General features: G+C 43.3%; 1 protein-coding gene across 2 annotated transcripts in view; it reads left to right on the top strand.

The window, feature by feature from the left end:
* SNORC (secondary ossification center associated regulator of chondrocyte maturation) overlaps window positions 1–15,296 on the top strand; it is a 275,466-nt gene extending 260,170 nt beyond the window's left edge. For both annotated transcript variants that reach the window (XM_069213779.1, XM_069213780.1), the window contains exon 3: window positions 13,232–15,296. In XM_069213779.1, coding sequence (XP_069069880.1) covers window positions 13,232–13,341 — 110 coding nt within the window. In that variant the 3' untranslated portion in view covers window positions 13,342–15,296. The remainder of the gene's footprint in view (window positions 1–13,231) is intronic.
* The last annotated feature ends 6,446 nt before the right edge of the window (window positions 15,297–21,742 follow it).

The raw sequence follows: 21,742 nt of genomic DNA, 5'->3' as shown, positions 1-21,742 counted from the left end.
AATGGACATTGGTATTTTCCTTAGTTATAGCAAATACACATTTGTGAAAGCACAGACTGACTCCAGATTGTTTTGTGATTCAAGGGTGTTTATTTAGGTGCAGATTAGTGGAGGGGGTTGTAAAATGGTCAGGGGTGATGGTGGAGGAATGTCCATGGCAGAGTCCAGTCTATTTGTCTCACAGGTGCATTGTCCAAAGGGGCATAGGAAGTGGAGCTAGGTTAGTTTAAGGATGGACAGGGTGACAAAGTGGGACAGAAGGATGACAATCAGGGTGGTCTCATTTCTTGGCGGGGGTCTAGGCATCGCTCTCTGTCTTTGTCCTGGATCTCAGGGATCGCTTGTGGGGTGGTTCTCCATCTGCAGGGGATAGGGTGCTGGTGTCGTGGTCCTGTGGTGGTGCCTCCTGTCCACTAGCGCCGGCGGAGGTGGTGGGCAGTTCATCATCCAGGCTAGTGTCAGGGGCCCCTTGTTGTGCCACAGTGTCCCTCCTGGTGTTCATGAGGTCCTTCAGCACCCCTACAAAGGTGCCCAGGGTGGTATTGATAGATTTGAGTTCCTCCCTGAACCCCAAATACCGTTCCTCCTGCAGCCGCTGGGTCTCCTGAAACTTGGCCAGTACCGTTGCCATCGTCTCCTGGGAACGATGGTAGGCTCCCATGATGTTGGATAGGGCCTTGTGGAGAGTGGGTTCCCTGGGCCTGTCCTCTACCTGTCACACAACAGCCCTCCCAGTTCCCCAGTTTTCTTGGGCCTCTGTCCCCTGAACCGTGTGCCCACTACCACTGCCCCCAGGTCCCTGCTGTTCTTGGGGTGGTGGGTTAGCCTGGGTTCCCTGTAGTGGTGGACACACTGCTGCTTAACGTGTCCTGAGGACAGAGGGATGGGCCCGCTGGGTGGGTGCTGTGCTGGTGTTTCCTGAGGGGGGAGGCTCTGTGGTGGCCTGTGACTGTGTCAGGGGAACCGACTGTCCCGAGGTCCCAGATGGGCCGGGCTGGTCATCTAGATCCAGTTGGACAGAGCTGCTGTCATCACTGTGGGCCTCTTCTGTGGGTGGAGTGGATATGTCTGGAACCTCCTGTCCGGTGACGTTGGGTAGGGGTCCTGAAGGGGTGTAAAGGCATGATTATTGCATCTGTGTGTGCCATGGTGTACAATGGGTGGGTGACCCTGTACCCCAGTGCTTCCATTCCTGTGTAGGACTTTGTGTGATAATTGTTTAGGGGTCTGTGTGGGTATGTGTAGTGGACATGCATTGGTGATGGGTGTCCATGCTTTGTTGTTGCATGCAGGGCTTGGTGTTGGGATGTGTGGTTTGTGATAGTGGGACATATGTGAGGAGTTGGAGTGATGGGGGTGAGGGCGGTGGTATGTGATAGCATGCAGGTAGGGTGGGGGATGAAGTACTTAAATATTTAACTTACCAGAGTCCATTCCTCCAGCTACTCCTGCGAGGCTCTCAGGATGCAATATAGCCAAGACCTGCTCCTCCCATGTTGTTAGTTGTGGGGGAGGAGGTGGGGGTCCGCCGCCAGTCATCTGAACCGCAATGTGGTGCCTGGAGACCACGGAACGCACCTTTCCCTGTAGGTCGTTCCACCTCTTCCTGATGTCATCCCATGTTCTTGGGTGCTGTCCCACTGCGTTGACCCTGTCCACGATTCTGCGCCATAGCTCCATCTTCCTAGCTATGGTGGTGTGCTGCACCTGTGATCCAAATAGCTGTGGCTCTACCCGGATGATTTCCTCCACCATGACCCTGAGCTCCTCCTCAGAAAACCTGGGGTGTCTTTGCGGTGCCATGGGGTGGTGTGGGTGATGTATGTGTTGTGATGTGTGGGGTGATGTTTAGGGGTGTGTGGTGTTTTGTGCATGGATGTGTATGTGTGATGGTGTTGTGTGCCTCTGTATGCCCCTGTATGCTGGTGTTGTTTTTGCTTTGCTGTCTCTCAGGCCTTCTCCAAACATTTGGGTAGTAAGGGTTTGTGGGTAATGTGGGTGTGTGTTTTATATTGTATTGGGTGTGTGGGAGTGGTGTGGGTATGTGTATCAGGTGTGTGTATTTCGATTTGTCCAATGTGGTAGTATTTTGTAAATGTGTGTGTATTTTGAGCCCGGCGGTATGTACCGCCAATGGAATACCGCGGTTGAAAGACCGCCGTGTGGCTTCGTGGGTCGTGATAGTGTGGGCGTATTCCTGTTGGCGTGACGGTGGAGGTTTTGATATCGCCAGTTTATCACTGACCTTTGGTGTGGCGGACTTGTGTGGGTGTCTAGATTTTGGCGGGTTCTGAGCTGTGGGTTGTAATAGCTGTGGCGGAATTCTGCAGCTGCGGCGGTGTGTTGGCAGTCTTCTGCACAGCGGTAAGCGGCATTTACCGCCAATGTTGTAATGAGGGCCTTAGTTTTGGTTAGCATAAAAAATAAGCTCTTTGGAGGCAGTATCTCCCCATACGGGACCCCAAGATAAACATAGAATTTTTACAGTGTGCTTCCCATTTGGGTTGGTTCCTTGAGTGGACAACTGTGCCACTTGAGGTGCAGTGTTTGGCGCACTCTACACTACTGCACACAGTACACCAACATTTGCGAATCTTCTGGAAGTGTTAAAGAAGATTCAAGATGAATATAGGGCTGCCCCAGCCCTAGACTTGGGGATGCAATATATGGTCAATTTTGCCACAGTATACTCAATGATATAGAGTAATCTTGAAGGGGAAGCAGTAGCATTGACAGTACGCCAATTGCTCCGGGATGTTCCTGCACAGGATCAAAAACGTGAGCTGCCAAAGATAATTGCTGAGACCTATAGTAGTATAGGCCGGGATAGTCTGGGATCCAGACCAGGTAAAACACAATTACATGATAAATCCAATAAGGATTCTACCAAGCAAGCTGCAGAGGTTTCAAAAAATCGCAGGCATAAATGACAAAATAAAGATAGTATAAAATAAAGAGGAGAATCTCCACGGTTGGAGACCTCTGAGAAACTGAAAATTTTAGAAATAGGGACACTTTAAAAACTCCTGATAGCGACCAATATACTAATAAATGCCAATCACGCTTCTTTTAGGACTCAGCAGATAAACCCAGTGAGAGAAGAGGGCGTTCAGAACAACAAAATGAGTAAGTAAAACCGAGAAAAGATTCACAACGCTCATCTGAAGTTTCCATAAAAATGGAACATAAAATTCCGCAACAGAAACAACAATTCACAAAGAAAAAAGGGGCTTCAATTTCAGCAAAGAATGCCAGACAGAATGAGAACCTTACTGAAGAACAGGAGGTGGGCAGTGACTCTGCTAAACAGAGCGGCAGAGGTCACAATAGTTTGCCAGAATCTTCAAGGGCTTCTGGATGTGACAGTAACATATGACTTTTGAGAAGGTGAAACTGTCGAAAGGGAGTGTCTCCCCCTCACGGGCAGGGTTTACAAAGCGAAAATACAAATAGAGGGTGATGTAGAATGCACAATTAAGGTAATATTTTGGGGAAGATTATTTATTGAATTATGATATCCTCTTGATAGAAAAAGATTGGGCACCTGAATTTGTCCATAAACTCCCATGGGGGGAAGATGTCATTATGCCATCTTTCTTGGTCCCTGTTCCTAAAAAATTAAGAAAAGCTTACGCTGTAGGTTGGGCATTGGCACAAGCTCCAGCGCTGTTTCACAATCATGCAGGATGGGATAATGACTCCCCCTACCATAGGATACCTATTAGGTCCACACCACAGCCTCAACCACAATACCCCATTAAACATGTGGCTAAAGTACCAGTGAGAGAAATACTCACATAACTTAAGTACCAGGATGTAATAGAACGCTGCCTATCACCAATGAACAATCCTTTGTTCCCCATAGCTAAGCCAGACAATTCATATAGAATAGTCTTAGATTACAGAAATTTAAACAGTCACGCACACACATGTGGTATACAGAATGCACACAGCAAAGTACTTATTTACAATATAGTGTGCAATAAATACAAAACAACCTTGGGTATTTCCAACAGTTTTTTTCTGCCAAAATCTAGCACCTCAAAATAGGAATCTAAGCACCTTCAGCACGCTCGGCTTGCAAAGAAATTTTTTTCGACTCCCACAAAGATATAAGAACAGTTCTGGACTGTTCTCAGCATGTGTAACATCAATATTACACAATATTGACCAAAAGGCGTTGTCTTATGTAGATGATACCTAACCTTACAAATGACAACCTTGTCACACACCTAAGACTGGTGGATCTCATTGTTTTGGGATTTGCTGAATTAGGCTACATATTTAATTTCAAGAAAACAAAAATTGCTTTTCTCAGTATCCTGGTTCTGGGATATTAGTTGTCAGACGAAGGAAACAGCCTTGCACCCTACTTTCTAGAAAAGTGTGTACAGTTACAACCACGAAATACTATTAAAAAGCTACAGTCATTGTTGGGCTTTTTCAATTTTGGCAGAACATATATTCCTGATTATGCACAACACATAAAACCACTCTATGATTTGATACGTCCAGACTTTTCAAGCAAATATTGAACAGTTGACCATACAAGTATCCTTAGAGATTTGCAGCAAGACATGCTTGAAGCAAAACACTTACACATACGTGACAATAAAACAAACTTGGTCATCAAAGTAATTGCTGGTGGCATCAGATCACTTATGGAATATTCAATGAAGGTGACACTGTCCCAATAGCATACAAATCACATTTGTATTCCACTGCTGAACAGCGCTTTGCTCCCACTGAAAGAATTCTGACAGCTGTGCATAAAAGAGAGACCTCTGGCCCAGGGAAAACACAATACTGTTGTCACCCCAATAACAGCCCTAGAGGCTCTTACAAATGCCAGCATTCCAAACGCAAAAGCATTACATCCACATTGGATCCAAAACTTCAGACCCAAGAATTCCTTCATTATGAAATTGAATACCCAATACCTACAAATATTTTGCCTCTTGATCAGTATCATATGATAATCTACACTGATGGTTTAGCGCAACCAGCAGTAGGCACTAAACAACAATAATCCATTGCTTGCACGGCTCTGAGTGGTTTCATGAGGGATGGTGAATTCCTCCCTCAAAATACATACACACAGACCCTATGGACTACACTGCACAACTGGCAGAGCTTAAGGCTCTAATATTGGCACTGGAATACACAGATCCTGAACTTCTGACACTGTGTGTGATTCGTACTATTGCAGCCAGTCCTTTAATTAATATTTGCACTATTGGCACCAAAATGGGTTCAGACATTCCAAAGGGAACACCATCAAACACAGATTTTTGTGGGGGAAGGAAGCAGATCTGAAGGAAACACTACAATATGCCTATGTAGCACATACATTGGGCCATCAACGTGTAGGCATACACATTGCAGGGAACACTGGCGAAGGAATCAGCCAGATAAGCAGTAGCTACAATTTCTGTTGCTGCGATTAATTGTTCTCGTACAAGGTTGGATGGTGAAACACTGGCTGGTGTGAAAGCTTCAGCTGATGGCAAGCTCTTGCCAAAGCCGAATCCCGCCAAATATTCCTACTAACTAAGTTCCCAAAATGTTGCATTCGCAACAATACCTGGAACTGGTGATGGTGCGATCCCCAACCAAAGATTAGATCTCATAAAAGCAGCGCACAAGTGGTTTGCTTCTGCCCATGCAGGTGTGGCAGCTACTATTTCCTTACTCCAAAAACATTATTGGAGGCCAGGTCTGTACAAGCAGACCAAACCGCATGTTCTTTGTTGTGACATCTGCCAAGAAATCATAGTCCACCATCAAACGCACACCCCAGACGCCCTCCTAATTTCCAACAAACCACTACAATGTGTGATGGTGCATACTAATACATCTTAGCCACTGTTGGTTCTTGCTCCAGATTTCTATGGGTATGGCCACAATAATCAGACACTCAGACTGTTATTAAAGATTTGTTTTCATCAGGACATATGCAGTTGCGGCATTCCATTTGGACCAAGGCCTGGCCTTTTCCTCCAGGGCATTCAGGGACACCATGGTGATGATGAGTATTCAACTACGTTTCTCGCCTCCCTACCATCCTGAGGGAATTATGGTTGCGGAGCCCAAAAAATGAGACTTAAAGCAATCCTTAACAGCAAGAGTACAAGGTACGGGTTGTAGTTGGATTAACCACCTGTATGGAGTCCAGAGAGCACTCAATAATCTGCATAGAAGGTCTTTGGGAGAGTGTACCCCATACGAGGTACTGTTCGGCATACCTATGTATGTCCCGGATATTGATGGCTCTGGTGCGGTGGTGGCAGACACACATTTTGACATAATGTGGCACTGTCTTGCAGGAATTAGAACAGTTTAGTGACGAAAACTCATCTGCCAGTGTCGCCACCTTGGGAATGTGGGATTCACCACACCACTAACCGGCTGAATTCCAAAGGTTGGGAATCTAGTGGGAGAATAGATTGCTGTAAAAAAGGAATCTAGCCCTTCATATTGGACACCAGTACCAGCCCTGGGAATACACTGTACCAGAACAGTCATTCTACCACTGCTGCATGGTTCTAAAGAAAACCGCTTTGTTTAAATTGTCAATTTCAAGTTACACCATGCTGTCAGTCCTGCACAGTAAACTACGAGGACTCCTAAGTAGATTCCAAATCCCGCTCACTGCCAACCAGGATGTACCTCTAAAGATTTTAAGCAACAGTGATGAAACTTCCCCAAACTTGTGAAGAGTGGAAAATTAGCTTTCATACGTACCTGTCACTACATCTACGACAAGAAATGTTCAATGTTTTGAGCCATATGATTCAACGCTAACGGATGGAATCGTTTACTACAAACCACCAAGGGATACATCTGCCATTTCTTCTTCTCCGACACCAGCTCCAGTGTTTGCACAAACTGCGTCTGGATATTTTGTCGACTTCAACGACTCCTATTCAGATTCTTCAGCGTATTCTGCAGCACCATTATCAAGAACATGTAAGCTATTCAACTGGCTTAAAACTATCTATCTAATTCATCCATCAAACTATCTGTGGATTCTGATAACTTTGCATGCCTTCCTTCTCTGGATTGGCTTGCTCATCGTTTTCTTTCTGCTGATTCATGTACATTATCTTCCTGAAAGCTCTGCTGTTGAACTGGTAGATGAGGTTTTAAAACCTTACCTGTCCTCACATAGGGTCCGAAAAGACTTGTCTCTAGTGAACATTTCATCTATATTGATTCCTGAAGGGATTGTTTGGGATAAAGTACAATTCGATATCTTTGGGCCGCCGGAAAGGATTCAAATTCCATATGTATTCAAAGTTTCTATGAATGATATAGTAACACCCGTGGTTGTTTCTGTTGATTGGGATATAAAAACTGTTGGTTCTATGTTTTCCAATCTTGAATATTGCACTGTCTTTGAAAGTGTAGATATTTATCAAACAGCAGCAAATTATGGGGAAATGTTCCAATACCATCATTACGGACATTATTTTATACAAAAAGTCAGCACCCCAGGAACTGTTTATAATTATACACATTGGGAACATTGTCCAACTCCGCCAGTGGGGAGTTCCACAACATATGTAGAAAGGTTTGCATATTTTACTGGCCACGATGTAAAAAAATGCTGAGTCTTATTATTTTAAATTTCCACCAAAGAAAATTGCAGAACATTCTGTTAGCAGATACAAAATTAGTTTATTCTGATCCTTTTGTTTCCCAGTTGGCTATAGAAGGCTATAAATATTGGTTGAAGTTGATTGACTTAAAGAGTACGCGGGGAACAAGATATTGGCAAATACAGAAAAGGGAAGCTTTGATTAGAGCATGCCTTATTCCATTACAAATTATATTTTTTCATGAAACTGTATAGCAAACAAGTTGATTAGGCTTGGTGACAATTAGGGAATTGAACATGTCTGGTATTCCATCACCAGCTAAATTTGACAAATGGCAAAGGATTTTAAATGTCACTGAAAAACAGCTCAATAGTGGCTCTAAAATGGAACATTTAATTCAACACTTTCAGGTCCCAAAAGTGGTTAGTGGGCCAGTGGACACAAACAGTCGTTATGCACATTTTGTGAAACACAGGGGGTTTTAAATCGAGCCGACCTCACCCTCGTTACATCAAACAACTCAATGGCATCATCACCACATATAGCGTGGGCAAACTATATCAACAATGGTTAAAATCTTCCACATTAATAGCCGCTATAGAACACCTTAGTCTCCTGTCAGAAAAAACAGACTTACAAGACTTATTGTTAGGCCCTAGAAAACCATACACAAAGGGCTTTTTATACGCAATATATAATTACATTTGGAAATTATCCCAGATGGAAGCCACTGCCTGGTTGAGGTAGCTAGATCAGGAAAACTTGCAGAAAGCTTTAGACATTGTAGATAATGCTATGGACACTTTGTTCAACCACGTATACAAACTTAACAACATTGTTTCATCTGCAATTGACATCATACAAAACAATGCCATTTTTTACACCATGGACAAAGTCAACGTTGGTCCACTATGCAGTTAGGTTGGAAGTGACAGGTTCTGAAAAGTGGTCACGTTCCCAGGCAATATGTCAGCTCTAGGGACCTATTTGCTGTGTGTAACTTGACGCGAAAGCAACAGATAATGGCTAAGAAAGAAGCAACTTATATTATGCTCAACATCCAAATGTTAGAAAAGTTGTTTTTTACTGTGGGGGAAATACCATCTGCAGTTTGGTTTATGCACAGGGTTATTAATCTGCCCATTTCAACATTTCACTTCATGTTTGAAGCACATTCCTTTAGACAGATCTGAGAAGCTAGGAGATAGTTACATCCATGAGGTGTGGGAGTTACCCTTTATGCACAAATGCATCAATGGCATGAAAGAGGTTTTTCTTAGCAGAAGCGAAAGTGAGACTTCTGTGAGCCATTCAATGATTTGCAAACAGCTGTTCTTGCATTGAGTGTGTAACGCTTCAGCAGCAAATTTAGCTTGTTATCTGAAGGGTGTTCCTATCCCTTTGTTTCGTCCGGTGTTCCAGTTGTTCTTGAATGGGAGTTATGTGCTGCTGAACGAAGAAAGCTGTTGTGTGATGCAATATGGAATTGCCTATGCAGTTTCGGTCATCCAAATTGTGACTTGTTGCAGGAACTTGCTTTTTCCCCCATGTGAGAGATAAAAGTAGCAGACTTATGACCTCATATCGCTGCTTCGAGTGTACATTTTAACAAGCTGAGCAGACTGAATACTCTTTTGTTTAAAAAACATGTGGTGCTTACATCTGCCCGCAAGACCTATGATCCAAGTTGCGAGGTCATCCAGTCCCTTTTAAATACCAACGTTCCAAAACATTTGGGTGAACTAATATGTCGCATTTTTAACGTGTCTAACACTGCTGGGATTGTACACTTGTTTAAGGCTGTCTGTTCTGGTTTTGTCAGCGTCTTCTCTTCTATCTTTGGCATAATACCTTCAGCCCTGCACTCATTTTTTTCAAGTGCTTTTGAGGGACTCCCTGTTACTTTGGCATTAATTGGCAGCATTTTTCTGTTGCTACTTTTCCTTTGCAATGGCTGCCCCATCTCAACAAGGACTGATGGCGCTTCCACCAGCCCAACTGTGTCGTGAACGCATGATGCAGTATTTTGGAGCACCGCTCCTGAAAGAACTGGAGTTCAACTAGTCTTTGTCATTCGGACTGGTTCTGAATTGCGTGCAGCCATCTTTCAAAGTTTGTGGTGCCTATTTGAACATGCACCTGAAGCGTGTCTTGCCATGCAGCACATACCTTCTTTGGAAACAGGTCTGTTGGCGTTTTTGATGAGGGTTCATTACCAGACGTGCACATTAGGATTGTAGTTGCTATGAGAATCTTCCTATGATCCGCCCCTTGTGGATCAGGGGCTCTTGGTGCTACAACACCTGGCACTGCACAGGATGCTGCTTCCTCGGCCGGAGGTATGGCTGAGGCAATGGAAGATGAGCGCCCTCGCTTTCCTTTTCAACCACCTGCATAATCTATCACCAGTCGAAGTGGGGTCCTTCCTGAAATCAATAACAATTGAGGACATTGGCGATTTTTTGAAGGATCATGATTACTGTTGATCTTCATTCAGCCTTAATTGGTGTCCACGTTTTTGTGAAATTCTAAATTGACCTTCTATTTTGGTGCAACTTTGATCTGTTTTGCTTGTTGACATGGCAATTATCTCTTTTTGTATATTTGAGCTTGCTTTTAGTGGTTAATGTAGGAATACTGATTTTAATATTAGGTTTTTTTGTAGATCTCTGCAGTTTTGCATCAACAATGGTAAGGGTATTGTGAGGTTATTTTTGCATTTACACTGGCACATTATTTTAGCTGTGGGCCTGAGGCCTGTACCCTTTTACCTAGTTATATTTAATTTTTAGTCCTCTTATTATTATAGCAAAGTTTCCTTTTAGTGGAGTTGTTTTATTATTTTTATCCGTTGCCCTTCCATGCAGAATTTGTTATTCATTTCTTTGCAGAACATTTCCATTCTGTACTCAACCCAAGGCTGCACACAGTAGTTTATCGGGTATTGCCGGTCCAAAGATTACAATGTCTACCCTGCACAGAAAAATACGTGTAACATCAGGGTAGTTCTTAGAACAACAACATGTTTTGTTATAAAACACCACACTGCCCCCACCACATCAGAGGGGACATTGCAGCCAGCCAGTCATCTTATGCTACATGTTTTTGTCACAGTTTCAGCTGAAACACATCCACATGGGAGGACTCCCAACAGACCTCTTCTCTTCCTATAGTACAGGTATGGGGATTGGGTTTCCTTCCACGGACTAGACAGGCAGATTAGGGCTAACACTATTGCTCTCACATAGAATCTAAGTGGTGCAGGTAGGGATTTCGAATTCCCTGTTGTGATAGTATGATGGGACTATTTCCCTGTTTAACTTTTCAGGTCACTGCAATAATAGTGTTGTGTTTCCTTATCCCAATAATTGCAATTCATGCCTTTTTACATAGAATGCATTTGCTTCAATAAAATGCATTGAACTAAATCCTGCTTCTGTTTGTTTTTGCATGTATGAGAGAAGACTAAGTGAGAGAAAGCGCTAACATCTGTTCAACCATGACTTCCCTGAGGATTATTCCAGTGTCATGCGATAGGCTACCGCAAATCACCTTTACTCTTGTGTGCTGGTGAGGTGCTGCTACCTAGCAAAAAAGGGCTAGGCCCACAGCTGTCATACATAGTGGGATTAGGCTCAGACCCCCCACGCTCGGTGGTGCAGCTGCCCAAAATACAGCAGTCTCATTCCTACAATGAGAGTCCTACGACAGACACAGGTACAGATTATTTCATTAAATCCAATTTGGAATCCAGTTATGCCAATATATTGCGGGCAGCATCTTATTCGGGAGAAGAGTTAAGGAGCATTTTAAAACCTGAAGTACATAGGTTGGGCTGTAGAATATATTTATTTGGATTGCACTGGTAGTTCAGCATTTAAGATGTCGCCTAAAGATTTACTTTGATTGCCAGACAGGGGGGATAGGCCCCAGCTATTTGGCCACACAGCCTCTATCCAGCAATCGTTATGGTTTCTCAGAATCACTAGTTATGAGTGTTTTGGATTAATTTTTACAAACACTATGTCATCCATTGTTAGACTGACTTCATACAACTGGGCAAGCAAACCCAAAAGGTTGGAACATGCTCATGGAGGTAAATTATCAACTGGGTATCATCTGCATATGAGAAACAGTGCAGCCAACGATTGAGAAGTTTGGATACCGGTTGTAAATTTAGGATAAAAAATTACAAATGCCTTGTGAAGATATGAGAGTAGGCAGAGCTTAGCTATTTTAATTCACTGTACTTAATCCTCTACAAAGGATGTGAACCACTGCAAAAAACTTTCCTGGATTGTCCAACCTTTTTAAGGCATTAGATCAGTTTGATGTGAACCACTGTATCCAAGGCGGGATGCGATCCAAAAAGATCACTCCTACCAAATCTCCTCCATCTATAATCATTCAGAGCTGTGCTATTATAAGCAGCATTGCAGTTTCCATGCATCTTCCAGGTCGAAAGCCACACTGCTGGTTATTCAAGATCATGTTCGTTTCCAGATATTTGTATAGTTGACTGCTACAACTCTTTCCAGAATATTTTCCAGGGCCTGTAGAAGAGAAAAGGTTTGATAATTTGCAATATCGTCAGGGTATACATCAGACGTCATTCCCCTTTTTCAGCTGCTTGGAACGATGGTTAAGTACAGAAACACCTGGAGGCATTGGCAAACAGCATCTCCAACCACTGGTTTAATAAACTGCAGGATGAAAGAATGTTTTAGCTCAAGAGGAGATCCTGGTATTACCTCCCTCATTAGGGATCCCACTGTTTGTGTATTTGAAAAAGAAAAAGACTTCCATTAAACCAGCTACGGACTCATATTTCCTAGTCATCTCAGGGCCTCAATAGAGATTTAGTCAATGTTGGCATTTTTAGTTCTAGGTCATCTGAATGTTTCAGTCCGTCTGAGAAGCTGCAATGTCATAAATCTGCAGGATTTTTTTTGTAAAAAAGGGAGCAATTTGTGGAAGAGATGGGGGAATGGCAGTATCAACACATTTATGGTTAGTAAGGATTTTAGACCTCAAAGATCTTCTTCAGGGTCTTTCAAACTGCTTAAAACTGATTCCCTAAATGTTCTGTTTAGCCATAATTACAGCAGCCATTGATGTTAAACTGCTGTTTATAGGAAACAAGGGCTTCCTTCCCATATTCTCTGTGCCATATGTGTCTCTAATTTTCCTGCTTTCAATTGCTCAACACACCAAAGATTCTTTGGGTAGTGATATGACCAGTGAGCTAAAGTGTTTGGCATGTGTCAATGATCAGATATACAATGATAAGTGAGCCCCAAAGGCAAGATAGCTCAGGGTAGAATTAAATGACTGCTTAAACTCTTAGAACCGATCACTGGTCTGGTAAGTTCCTTATGTTACAACAAGCTAGCACAGCAAGTTGGATGCTCACTACTGAGCTCTGCACGTGATCTGCAGTTTGCATATTCAAATACTCACCTTTCATTCTTTGGAAACTGATGAGTCCCAATTTTGATTAGGAAATTAGAATTGTGTATAAAGATATTCTTTATTAAGTGCTATCAAACTCGAGATTAATATTGGTCTGCTGTAGAATGCACCAGTGAATGGTGTGTGTGCTCACTGTCGTTTCTCTTCATCCTCCACAGGCTCCCTGGGCTCCGGAGCCATTGCCACCATCGTGATTGCAGCTCTCCTGGGTTCCTCGGTCATCGTGGCACTCCTTGTCATCACTCTGAGGAAGTTTTCAGCGTCTTGAACACAATAAAGAAGCTTTACGAGTGTACCTCTCCTCAGAGGCCTCTTCTTCCTGTGTGTTCATGTTCCATCTCTTAGAGGTCTCCTCCTACAGTGTGTTTGCATGCCTTTCAGCTAGGGCCTTTACTTCCAATGTGCAAGAGTTCTCCTTATTTCAGTAGTTGTATGCTTTTTTTCAGCATCCCAGCACTCTTTTCACTTCTGTACCCCTTCCATTTCGGGCTCTTGTTCCAATAATAGCCTTATTTTTTTGGTGGTGTCCACTTCCTGTGACCAAGGGTGTTCTTCCTCTCAGTTGTCTAGTTTTCCTTTCTACATACTTCCCTGTCCGCTTCCTATATCTAGATGACTCTTCCCTGACCATAATTTTCCGTCAGTGGCGTAACAAAACGAGAAGGGGGGCTGCAAAATACATGGAGGGGATCTCCCACGCTCCGGACCCAGTCAGGAACTCTCCCCCCGGGGCCCCCACCCGTGCACAGTGCCTGGAGGGGGGGCCTGGAGCTTACCCCTCCCCCCAAACACACTGCAAGGTCTTCGGGGCTATTGTTATGCCACAGCTTTTCCCATGTGTGTAAGTTTTCATTTCCAGTGCTGTCTGTTCTTCCTGTATGTGGCTACCCTTTGCATTAGTGGTCTCTTCTTTCTATCTGTAAAATAACCTTTCCTGAACTGTTTCTTGGTGAGTGTCAGTAATCCTTCCCTAAGGAATTTCTTTCTCCTGTGCACAGGAAGCCAACTTGCTGGTAGTGTCGGTCTCCTGTGCGCAAGATCCCTTCCCTAAGTTGTTTATTGCTTCTGTGAGGAGAGCCCCCTTTCCTCAGCTCTCTCTTACGATTATGTCATGTTCCATGCTTTAGATGCTTTAGTTTGCCTCTTCACTTTGCAGTCTGAACCTCTTGAGTGTGTGTGCACCTGGTTTCAGTGGTCACTTATTTCTGTGTGTAAGAGCACACCATCCATCATCGGTGCACAATCCTCACTTCCAGGGGCATTAGCAGATACCAAAAATAATTGACACACCAATGCAATTGATCATATCACCCCACAAGGTGCATGTTTGTACCTTAATTAATATGGTACATTGTCAAAAACCTTAACATTAACAACTAAACTCACATTCCAACGAGTAATATCTCACTTAACAACATATCATACTTCTAAACTGAACATTACACCATAGTAGAAAACCTTGCTCTAAGAAGTATTCTCACTTCACAAGATGTTATGTTCCAACATGTAATGTCACTTCATGTCATGACAGCATGTCGCATCATGTTACCCCATTACATGCTATTACACTTCGCGATGTAACATCTGGCTTCATTATATCACACTCACAAGAATCAGCAAACGTTCAACTTATCCCTTGTTTGTTTTAGACTTTTTAAACGGTCACATACTTGTATCTTTTTCCATATTATTTCTTATAAAGGGTTTCATGGTAAAGTAGGTCGGTTCTCATTATCTCCATGTTCCAAGGTCCCATTTATTTACATTTAGTATCGGATATTGCAGATTTCATTGAGTAACTCAGTTGTTTATTTCAGCACACCTGTTATTTGCCCAAAGACCCAGCTTACATATGGTGGATCGTCAAGTGTGGCAAACACACGTGTGTTTTAGTGCAAAAGATTACATTATTATCAGAATGTTCCCCCAAACGGTGCCTCTGTCACGAAGTTGCTTTCAAGGCTGAATCGTTGTAAAGAAGTGACTGAGATGGGTGCCTAAAGGTTTTTGCTAACAATAAGAACAGAATACTTACTAATAAATTAAGATGTGCCCCAGACTCACGCGATCCACAATCATGCCGAGGCAATGTTTGTATTCTATCTGTTTGAAATCTTTTTGTATTCCATGTATTAGTAATCAATACTGCTGGTTTAGTAATTATATTTGATGACTTTATCACTGTATTCATCTATTAAAATTATGTGATGTTTATTTAAACAAGTACCTGGTGACATTTGAAGTATATATTTAGAACAAAAGTATGAAAACTAATGCTGTGGAACATATATAATACGAACACAAGAAATCAACAAATCACAGAAACTACGTAATGGCTTGTTAAGGCGAAGAGGTTTTAAAAATTCGAAGAGTGGCCCTTCAAGATGCTTGTCGGAAAGCACTAAACAACTTGTCTCTTCCCTTCACTATAAACAGATGTTACGGACAATGGCCACACAAATGGGTAAGTAGGTAAGAGGTTGTCCACCTCCTCTCATATCCTCGTTACAATTCATGGGTAGGAGCTGCACTTACGACGCGCCAGGCTTGGAGCAAGTCTTCAAATCTCACACGCCTCAGCCAATCTCGCCTATAAAAGTCATTCTACATCCAATAATATTGCAACCACACACCCCTGAAAAGGTGCACAGAAACCATTGCAAATCTGAGAGCTTTGTGTCCTCATCAGGGGTGTGAAGCACTATACCAATCCTGCGATACAACATAATAAAAGGATGTTAGGCTGTTCTTGAAATTCCAACCTACAAAAGATGTGCCTTCCATGGAAACCTGCAGATAGTTTTACCAGTGCCCGATACAGTACAGTATTCCTCGTCAAACATGTAGCCCCTGCTTTATCCCAAGACTTCCACCTCGGATTTGACTATGATATTAACCGTGATGACGATCTCATCGGTCTATAGCCTCTACAGTACAGCGATGTTACGGATGACAATGATACACTGTTCACTAAGTGAGTATTGGCTCCAAGTGAACATATGCAGGTCAGAAGTTCTGTTCTTCACTTTAGTGACAGATCAATGAAACCTTTGTGTACTTCATGGTCAAGACTATTCAGTCGTTTTACTTCACGTTTTTTTGATGTGGTCTGTTCTGTACTTGCAATTGATGCAGTGGTTTGTACCACACAAGCACCCATGCAAAACGTTAGTAATTGACACCCATTGTTTGTTCATTGTTGATCTGCGACATATTCACAATCCTCTAATACGGATGTGCACTCCCTCTTGGATTAGCTACCCAAGGCAGTGCACTTTCTCACAGTTCCCTTCTTTCTCTTACATTCTTACCTTGAGTTGAAGTTATTGATTTTTAGTGGACATTCCATTGATTTCAATATAGAACCTTGTTCTTCCACCCAATGTGAATTGTCTGTAAGGTCCGGGTTAAATAGTTTTCAGACCCTCCTCGGTGTGCATGTTGATCTACTTATTATTATTATATAAGGACCTTGCTATTTTTTCTTCCAACAATGTAGAGATCACACTTATAGAGTTTAAACATATCCTGTTTAAAGAAATAGCTTCTCTTTCCAGTAAAACTATCCCAATCTTCTCTAGACTACTGGGAAACAATGGGTCCTGTAAACATACAGGAGGGTAAAAACAATATACTCAATAAAGCTTTAAAGCCCATTGTTAATATGCAACCACAATCTACTACCATGTTAAAATCCTACCCCATTGCGTTTGTGGTTGGATAATTCCGACCACAGCTGCCAACAAAATAACAGCAATAATAATAATAACAACAACCTACACAATCAAGTTACAAGTGTGCCCATACTGACTTGCCAAGACACATTAAATCCCCAGCATCCAGTACCACCCATTGTTCCTGAGCACATCGCAAACAGTATAACTTTGACTATATGTAGTGCAGTTGAAAAACGCAATGACAAATAGCCAATAAGTTCACTCTTGAAGGGGTGTGTCTCTTGTAAGTATAATATCCGTGCTCTCCTATGCTTAGCATGGTGGAGACATTCCTTGGCATGCATTTCATAGACGATAATGATTTCTTTGTTCCATCTGCTTTACCATGCATATTGCTAATTATTGCATTTCACTTGCCAATTCATTGTCTTTCACTCTAATGCTTTAATGCAGTGGTTCCCAACCTGTGGTCCAGGGACCACGGGGGATCCGCGAATCCTCCTCAAGGGGTCCGCGACTGCTTAGAAAATTAAATAATATTAACAGATTAGGTGCCCAGCTTTCAGTAATCTCTCAGTGGGGGTCCTTGGATTCCAATTATGATTCAGTGGGGGTCCCCGGGTTCCAGTAATAATAAAGTGGGGGTCCACAGAAGTCAAGATGTTGGGAACCACTGCTTTAATGCATCAATGCAAGCATGCACCTTTTATTTGAACTGAGTGGCCACTTCTTCTCTCCCAATGGATAGCTAGTTTCCCAGTCTAGGAAGTAAGCCAAAAATTCAGTACTTTCCAAATTAGTGATCACAACACCTTTCTAGTGACAGCCTGACAACTAACGACAACAAATATCCCAGACAAAATTGCTGCAAGCTTACTAGTCGTAAAAAGCCTGCTCTTGGAAGAGTAAAGTTATTTTTGTTTTAAGATGGTAGAGGTTCTGTCTCATCAGAGGTGCCAACTGTGCAAAGTTTTCATAGAATGACATTACTATCATGATTTAGGTTGCCTTTTCCATGTCCGACTTTGAGAACATAAATTGTGTTGTGGAACTGCAGCAATATAAGCTCTGAGCAGTAATGGTCTGAGACTGAATCTGGGAGTCAGACATGCAGTTCTGTGCTGTACGTAAATGGTCAGTAAGGCAATAGTTTGATCGTTGGGCAACAATCGAGAACTATGGTGCTCCAAGAAATCAAAAAGTTGTCTGTTTCAGTATTCCCGCTCACATTAAGGACTGGAGCAGTTGCGGCTCGCGGGACGGAGAAGGGGTGGCGAAGGGGGTGGCACGACCAAAAAAATGTTTTTTTAAATTTGCTGCACCACCTCCGATCCGCCCCGCATCTGCAGGGACAGGCTGAGGCTCCCATTCTGCTCTGCGTCCTATCCTACTGCTGCTTTCATGCTGCTAGCAGCATGAAAGCAACGGTAGGATTGGACTGGGTGCCCCGGATGGGCGCTCTGAGGCAGAGTGGGAGCCTCTGCCTGCACTCTCCAACCTGGCACTGCGTTGCCAGGTTGGACAGAGCCTACTGCGCGTCTATGTTAGGCCGGCACGAGACAGCTGGGCAAATATACATGCGTACTGAGGGGAAGTGCTGTGCACTCCCCCTTCTCCCTGTCATGCCCGTGGCCCTACCCCTTTTGCAGTAAAAACATAGTAAACATAGTTTAGCGGAGGAGCCGCCCCTGGACTGGAGCCTAAATCTTTTTCACCTTGATCAGTCCTCCATATCTGTATGATTAGTCTTCTGCTGGGCCATCATTCACAAAAAATCTGGCAAGGGGTGTGCTTTGTGTTCACTAAGTCCGTTCCAGTACAGACCCTTGGCTTTACTTCTCTTGTACATGCCCTAAATAGTTGACATCATACCTTTGTATGATGAGTCTATGCGGAGGCATATCAACCTTGGATCAAATGGTTTCAATCCCGCCTGGGTGCAATTCTACATTGCTGCCTTCACAGATACCCTGGTATCAGGTTGGTAGCACCATCATTGTCTGTCTGTTGTCTTTTGGCCTCTGATTCCTATGCAAGGCCCATTGAAAACTACTACATAGCTGCATACGTCTTTGCTAACAAGTAGTTTTGCTTGCGGAACATGCAGAGACCCCCTAAAGCATAGTTCCTCCTCACTGCCCTCTTTTCTTACCTGTTAACATATCACCTCATGCTACGGTTTCACCTCGGGTGCTAATAAAGTGACAACCAGGCTGCCAATTTTGCCATCTCCCTTGACTTGCTAGTTGAAGTGGCTAGAGACTTTACTGTCCTTTTGCACTGCAGTACCCTCAAAAAGAAGGTGTGCCACACATATTTCCAGAGGCAAAAAGAACAGGTGATGGACGGAATGCTTAACAATGCAAACATTCACCCCTAGTACAAAAATCTTGGTTTATTTAATCGTATTTTTGCCCACCACATCACGCCAGTTTAGACCCAGCCATATTCAAATCAGTCTTGACCCAGCTCCCCATGGGAACAGTCTATTCTGAACTGCCAGGCCAGGTCCTTCTTGGAGCAGAAACATGCATCTTGGGACCGGTTTCGGGGTCTCAACCCTCATCAGCCAGACTAGCTTGAATCTAGTGGCACAGTGAACATGGGACCCACATCTGGACATACCTTTCCCACTTAGAACGACAAAGGCAAAAAGAACAGTCAATGGACGGAATGCTGAACAATGCAAACATTCACCCCCCAGTCACAAAGATCTGGGTTTCATCCATTGTTTCTTTGCCCACCCCTCCACCCCAGTTTGGACCCAGCCATATGAAAATCAGTCTTGACTCTGCTCCCTATGGGAACAGTCCAGGCCGAACTGCCAGGCCAGGTCCTCCATGGACAGGTAACAAATGCAAAAAGAACAGTTTATGGATGGAATGCTGTACAATGTCAAACATCCCCCTGTCACAGATCTGGGTTTTGCTCAACATGGCATTCCAGTTTGGACCCAGCCGTAAGCAAATCAGTCTGGACCCTGTTCCCCATGGGAGCCGTCCAGCCCGAACTGCCAAGCCAGGTCTTCCCTGGACCAGAAATAAGCATCCTGGGAATGGTTTCAGGGCATCACCTTTCATCAGCCAGGCTAGCTTGAATCTGGTGGCATAGCAAGCACGGGACCCACGAATGGGCATACCCTTCCCACTTGGGGTGACAAATGCAAAAACAACAGATGATAGACGGAATGCGGAACAAATCAAACATTCACCCCAGGTACAGATCTGGGTTTCATCCATCAGTATTTTTGCTTGTCATGCCATTTCAGTTTGGACCCAGACATATGCAAATCAGTCTTGACCCTGTTTACCATGGGAATAGTCGAGCCCGAACTGCCAGGCCAGGTCTTCCCTGGACCGGAAACAAGCATCCTGGGACCGGTTTCAGGATATCACCCCTCATCAGCCAGGCTGGCTTGAATTCAGTGGCGCAGTGAGCATGGAGCCCACTTATGGGCCTACCATTCCCACTTAGAGTGACAAAGGCAAAAAGAACAGATGATGGATGGAATGTTGAACAATGCAAACATTCACCCTCTGTATTCCGTCCATCATCTGTTCTTTTTGCTTGATTTTCTATGCAGCTACTTTTTATTCATTCTGTGACCTAACCGACTTGATTTTACCACAGACTCAAATTTAGTTCAACCTGGTGTTAGTTTCTCAGTACATGGAGGAGGATTATTTTATGATTTTTTGTTATTTCAGCGTAGCACAGCATAGCTGTTTCAACTACTGATGTTTCGGTAAGGCAAAATGTGTATGGATCACAAAATACCTAGGAAGCTCTCGTTCCCCTCTCCTGCATTAATATTCTACTCGTGTTAGATAACTGACACTCCCAAATCATCCCTGTTCAGCAGGACTTCATTACCTTTCCACGCCTGAGTAGGATATCTCTACGTCCTGGTACTCTGTCCTCTTTAACTACTGCAGCTCAACAACATATACTGGAAAATACACATGTAGAGGCTTCTGAAAAAAGTCAGTTGGTGTGGTTTATTAAGCATTAAACTTGAGTCCAGGAAGTTATATTTGCAAGAGTATATTTTTGGTAATCTTATAATTGTTGCCACAATGTTAATTAAGGGATCACCAACAACAAGGACCATGTGGATATATACCCGGTATCTTATGTAATACTTAGCAAAGCAACGCCACACTCAACCCGAGTTGAGATCAACTGCAACCAACACTAATGCAAATATCTGTGCATGTATCTCATCAGAGACGCATGCTTTTTTGATGTCACATGACACAAGTATAACATTCCCGTTTAGCAACAAAAATTAAAGCAAACAAGATCGCTCACAACATCCATACACCCCCAATTCATACTCAGACCACACACCTATCCAGGCCTTTCCCAATCTTACAATCTCACTTCAAAACTCTGATTCATATATGCCTTATAATTGGTCAACATGACGTAGCGCTATACGTCATCCCTTTCAACCCAATAGTTGTATAATACCATCTTATTTTTATGCTTGTAACCTGCAAGCAACCCTTTCACAGTTTTTCCGTATATCACACATGCACATACTAATTACTTTCAAAATCCTGTTGCTCTAAGCCAGGTTTACTCAAAGTTGGGAGAGGGAAAACCTTGGTAGCGTCTTGGATTGACATTGGACTTGCCCAGCGTTACACTATCAAACCTCTGGGATATATATTCATGTCCACCGGTGTGTCAAATCGTCTCACAGGATCTGTGTCCCAACAAAAGTGCATTCGTCATCACTTTTTTCTGGTACCTGCAGCAGCAGGCTCACCTCGTGAATGCTGCACACCATGTAGGCCTCAGCATTTCCCATGCTTCATGAGGGATATTTTAAATCTTGGGGTAGAGGGGTAGAGGCTCACGGGCAGCACTGACGCCATTCTCTCTACTTCAGAGTGAGGTCCGAATGCAGTCCTATGCCTGTCCAAAAATACACTACTCCTACTCTAGGAAGGAGTTTATAATAAGCTGGGAACAAACCTCCAGACA

This window comes from Pleurodeles waltl, chromosome 11 (genome assembly GCF_031143425.1).
Source record: "Pleurodeles waltl isolate 20211129_DDA chromosome 11, aPleWal1.hap1.20221129, whole genome shotgun sequence".
NCBI classification, from domain to species: domain Eukaryota; kingdom Metazoa; phylum Chordata; class Amphibia; order Caudata; family Salamandridae; genus Pleurodeles; species Pleurodeles waltl.
This window is presented reverse-complemented; position numbering and strand designations above follow the sequence as displayed.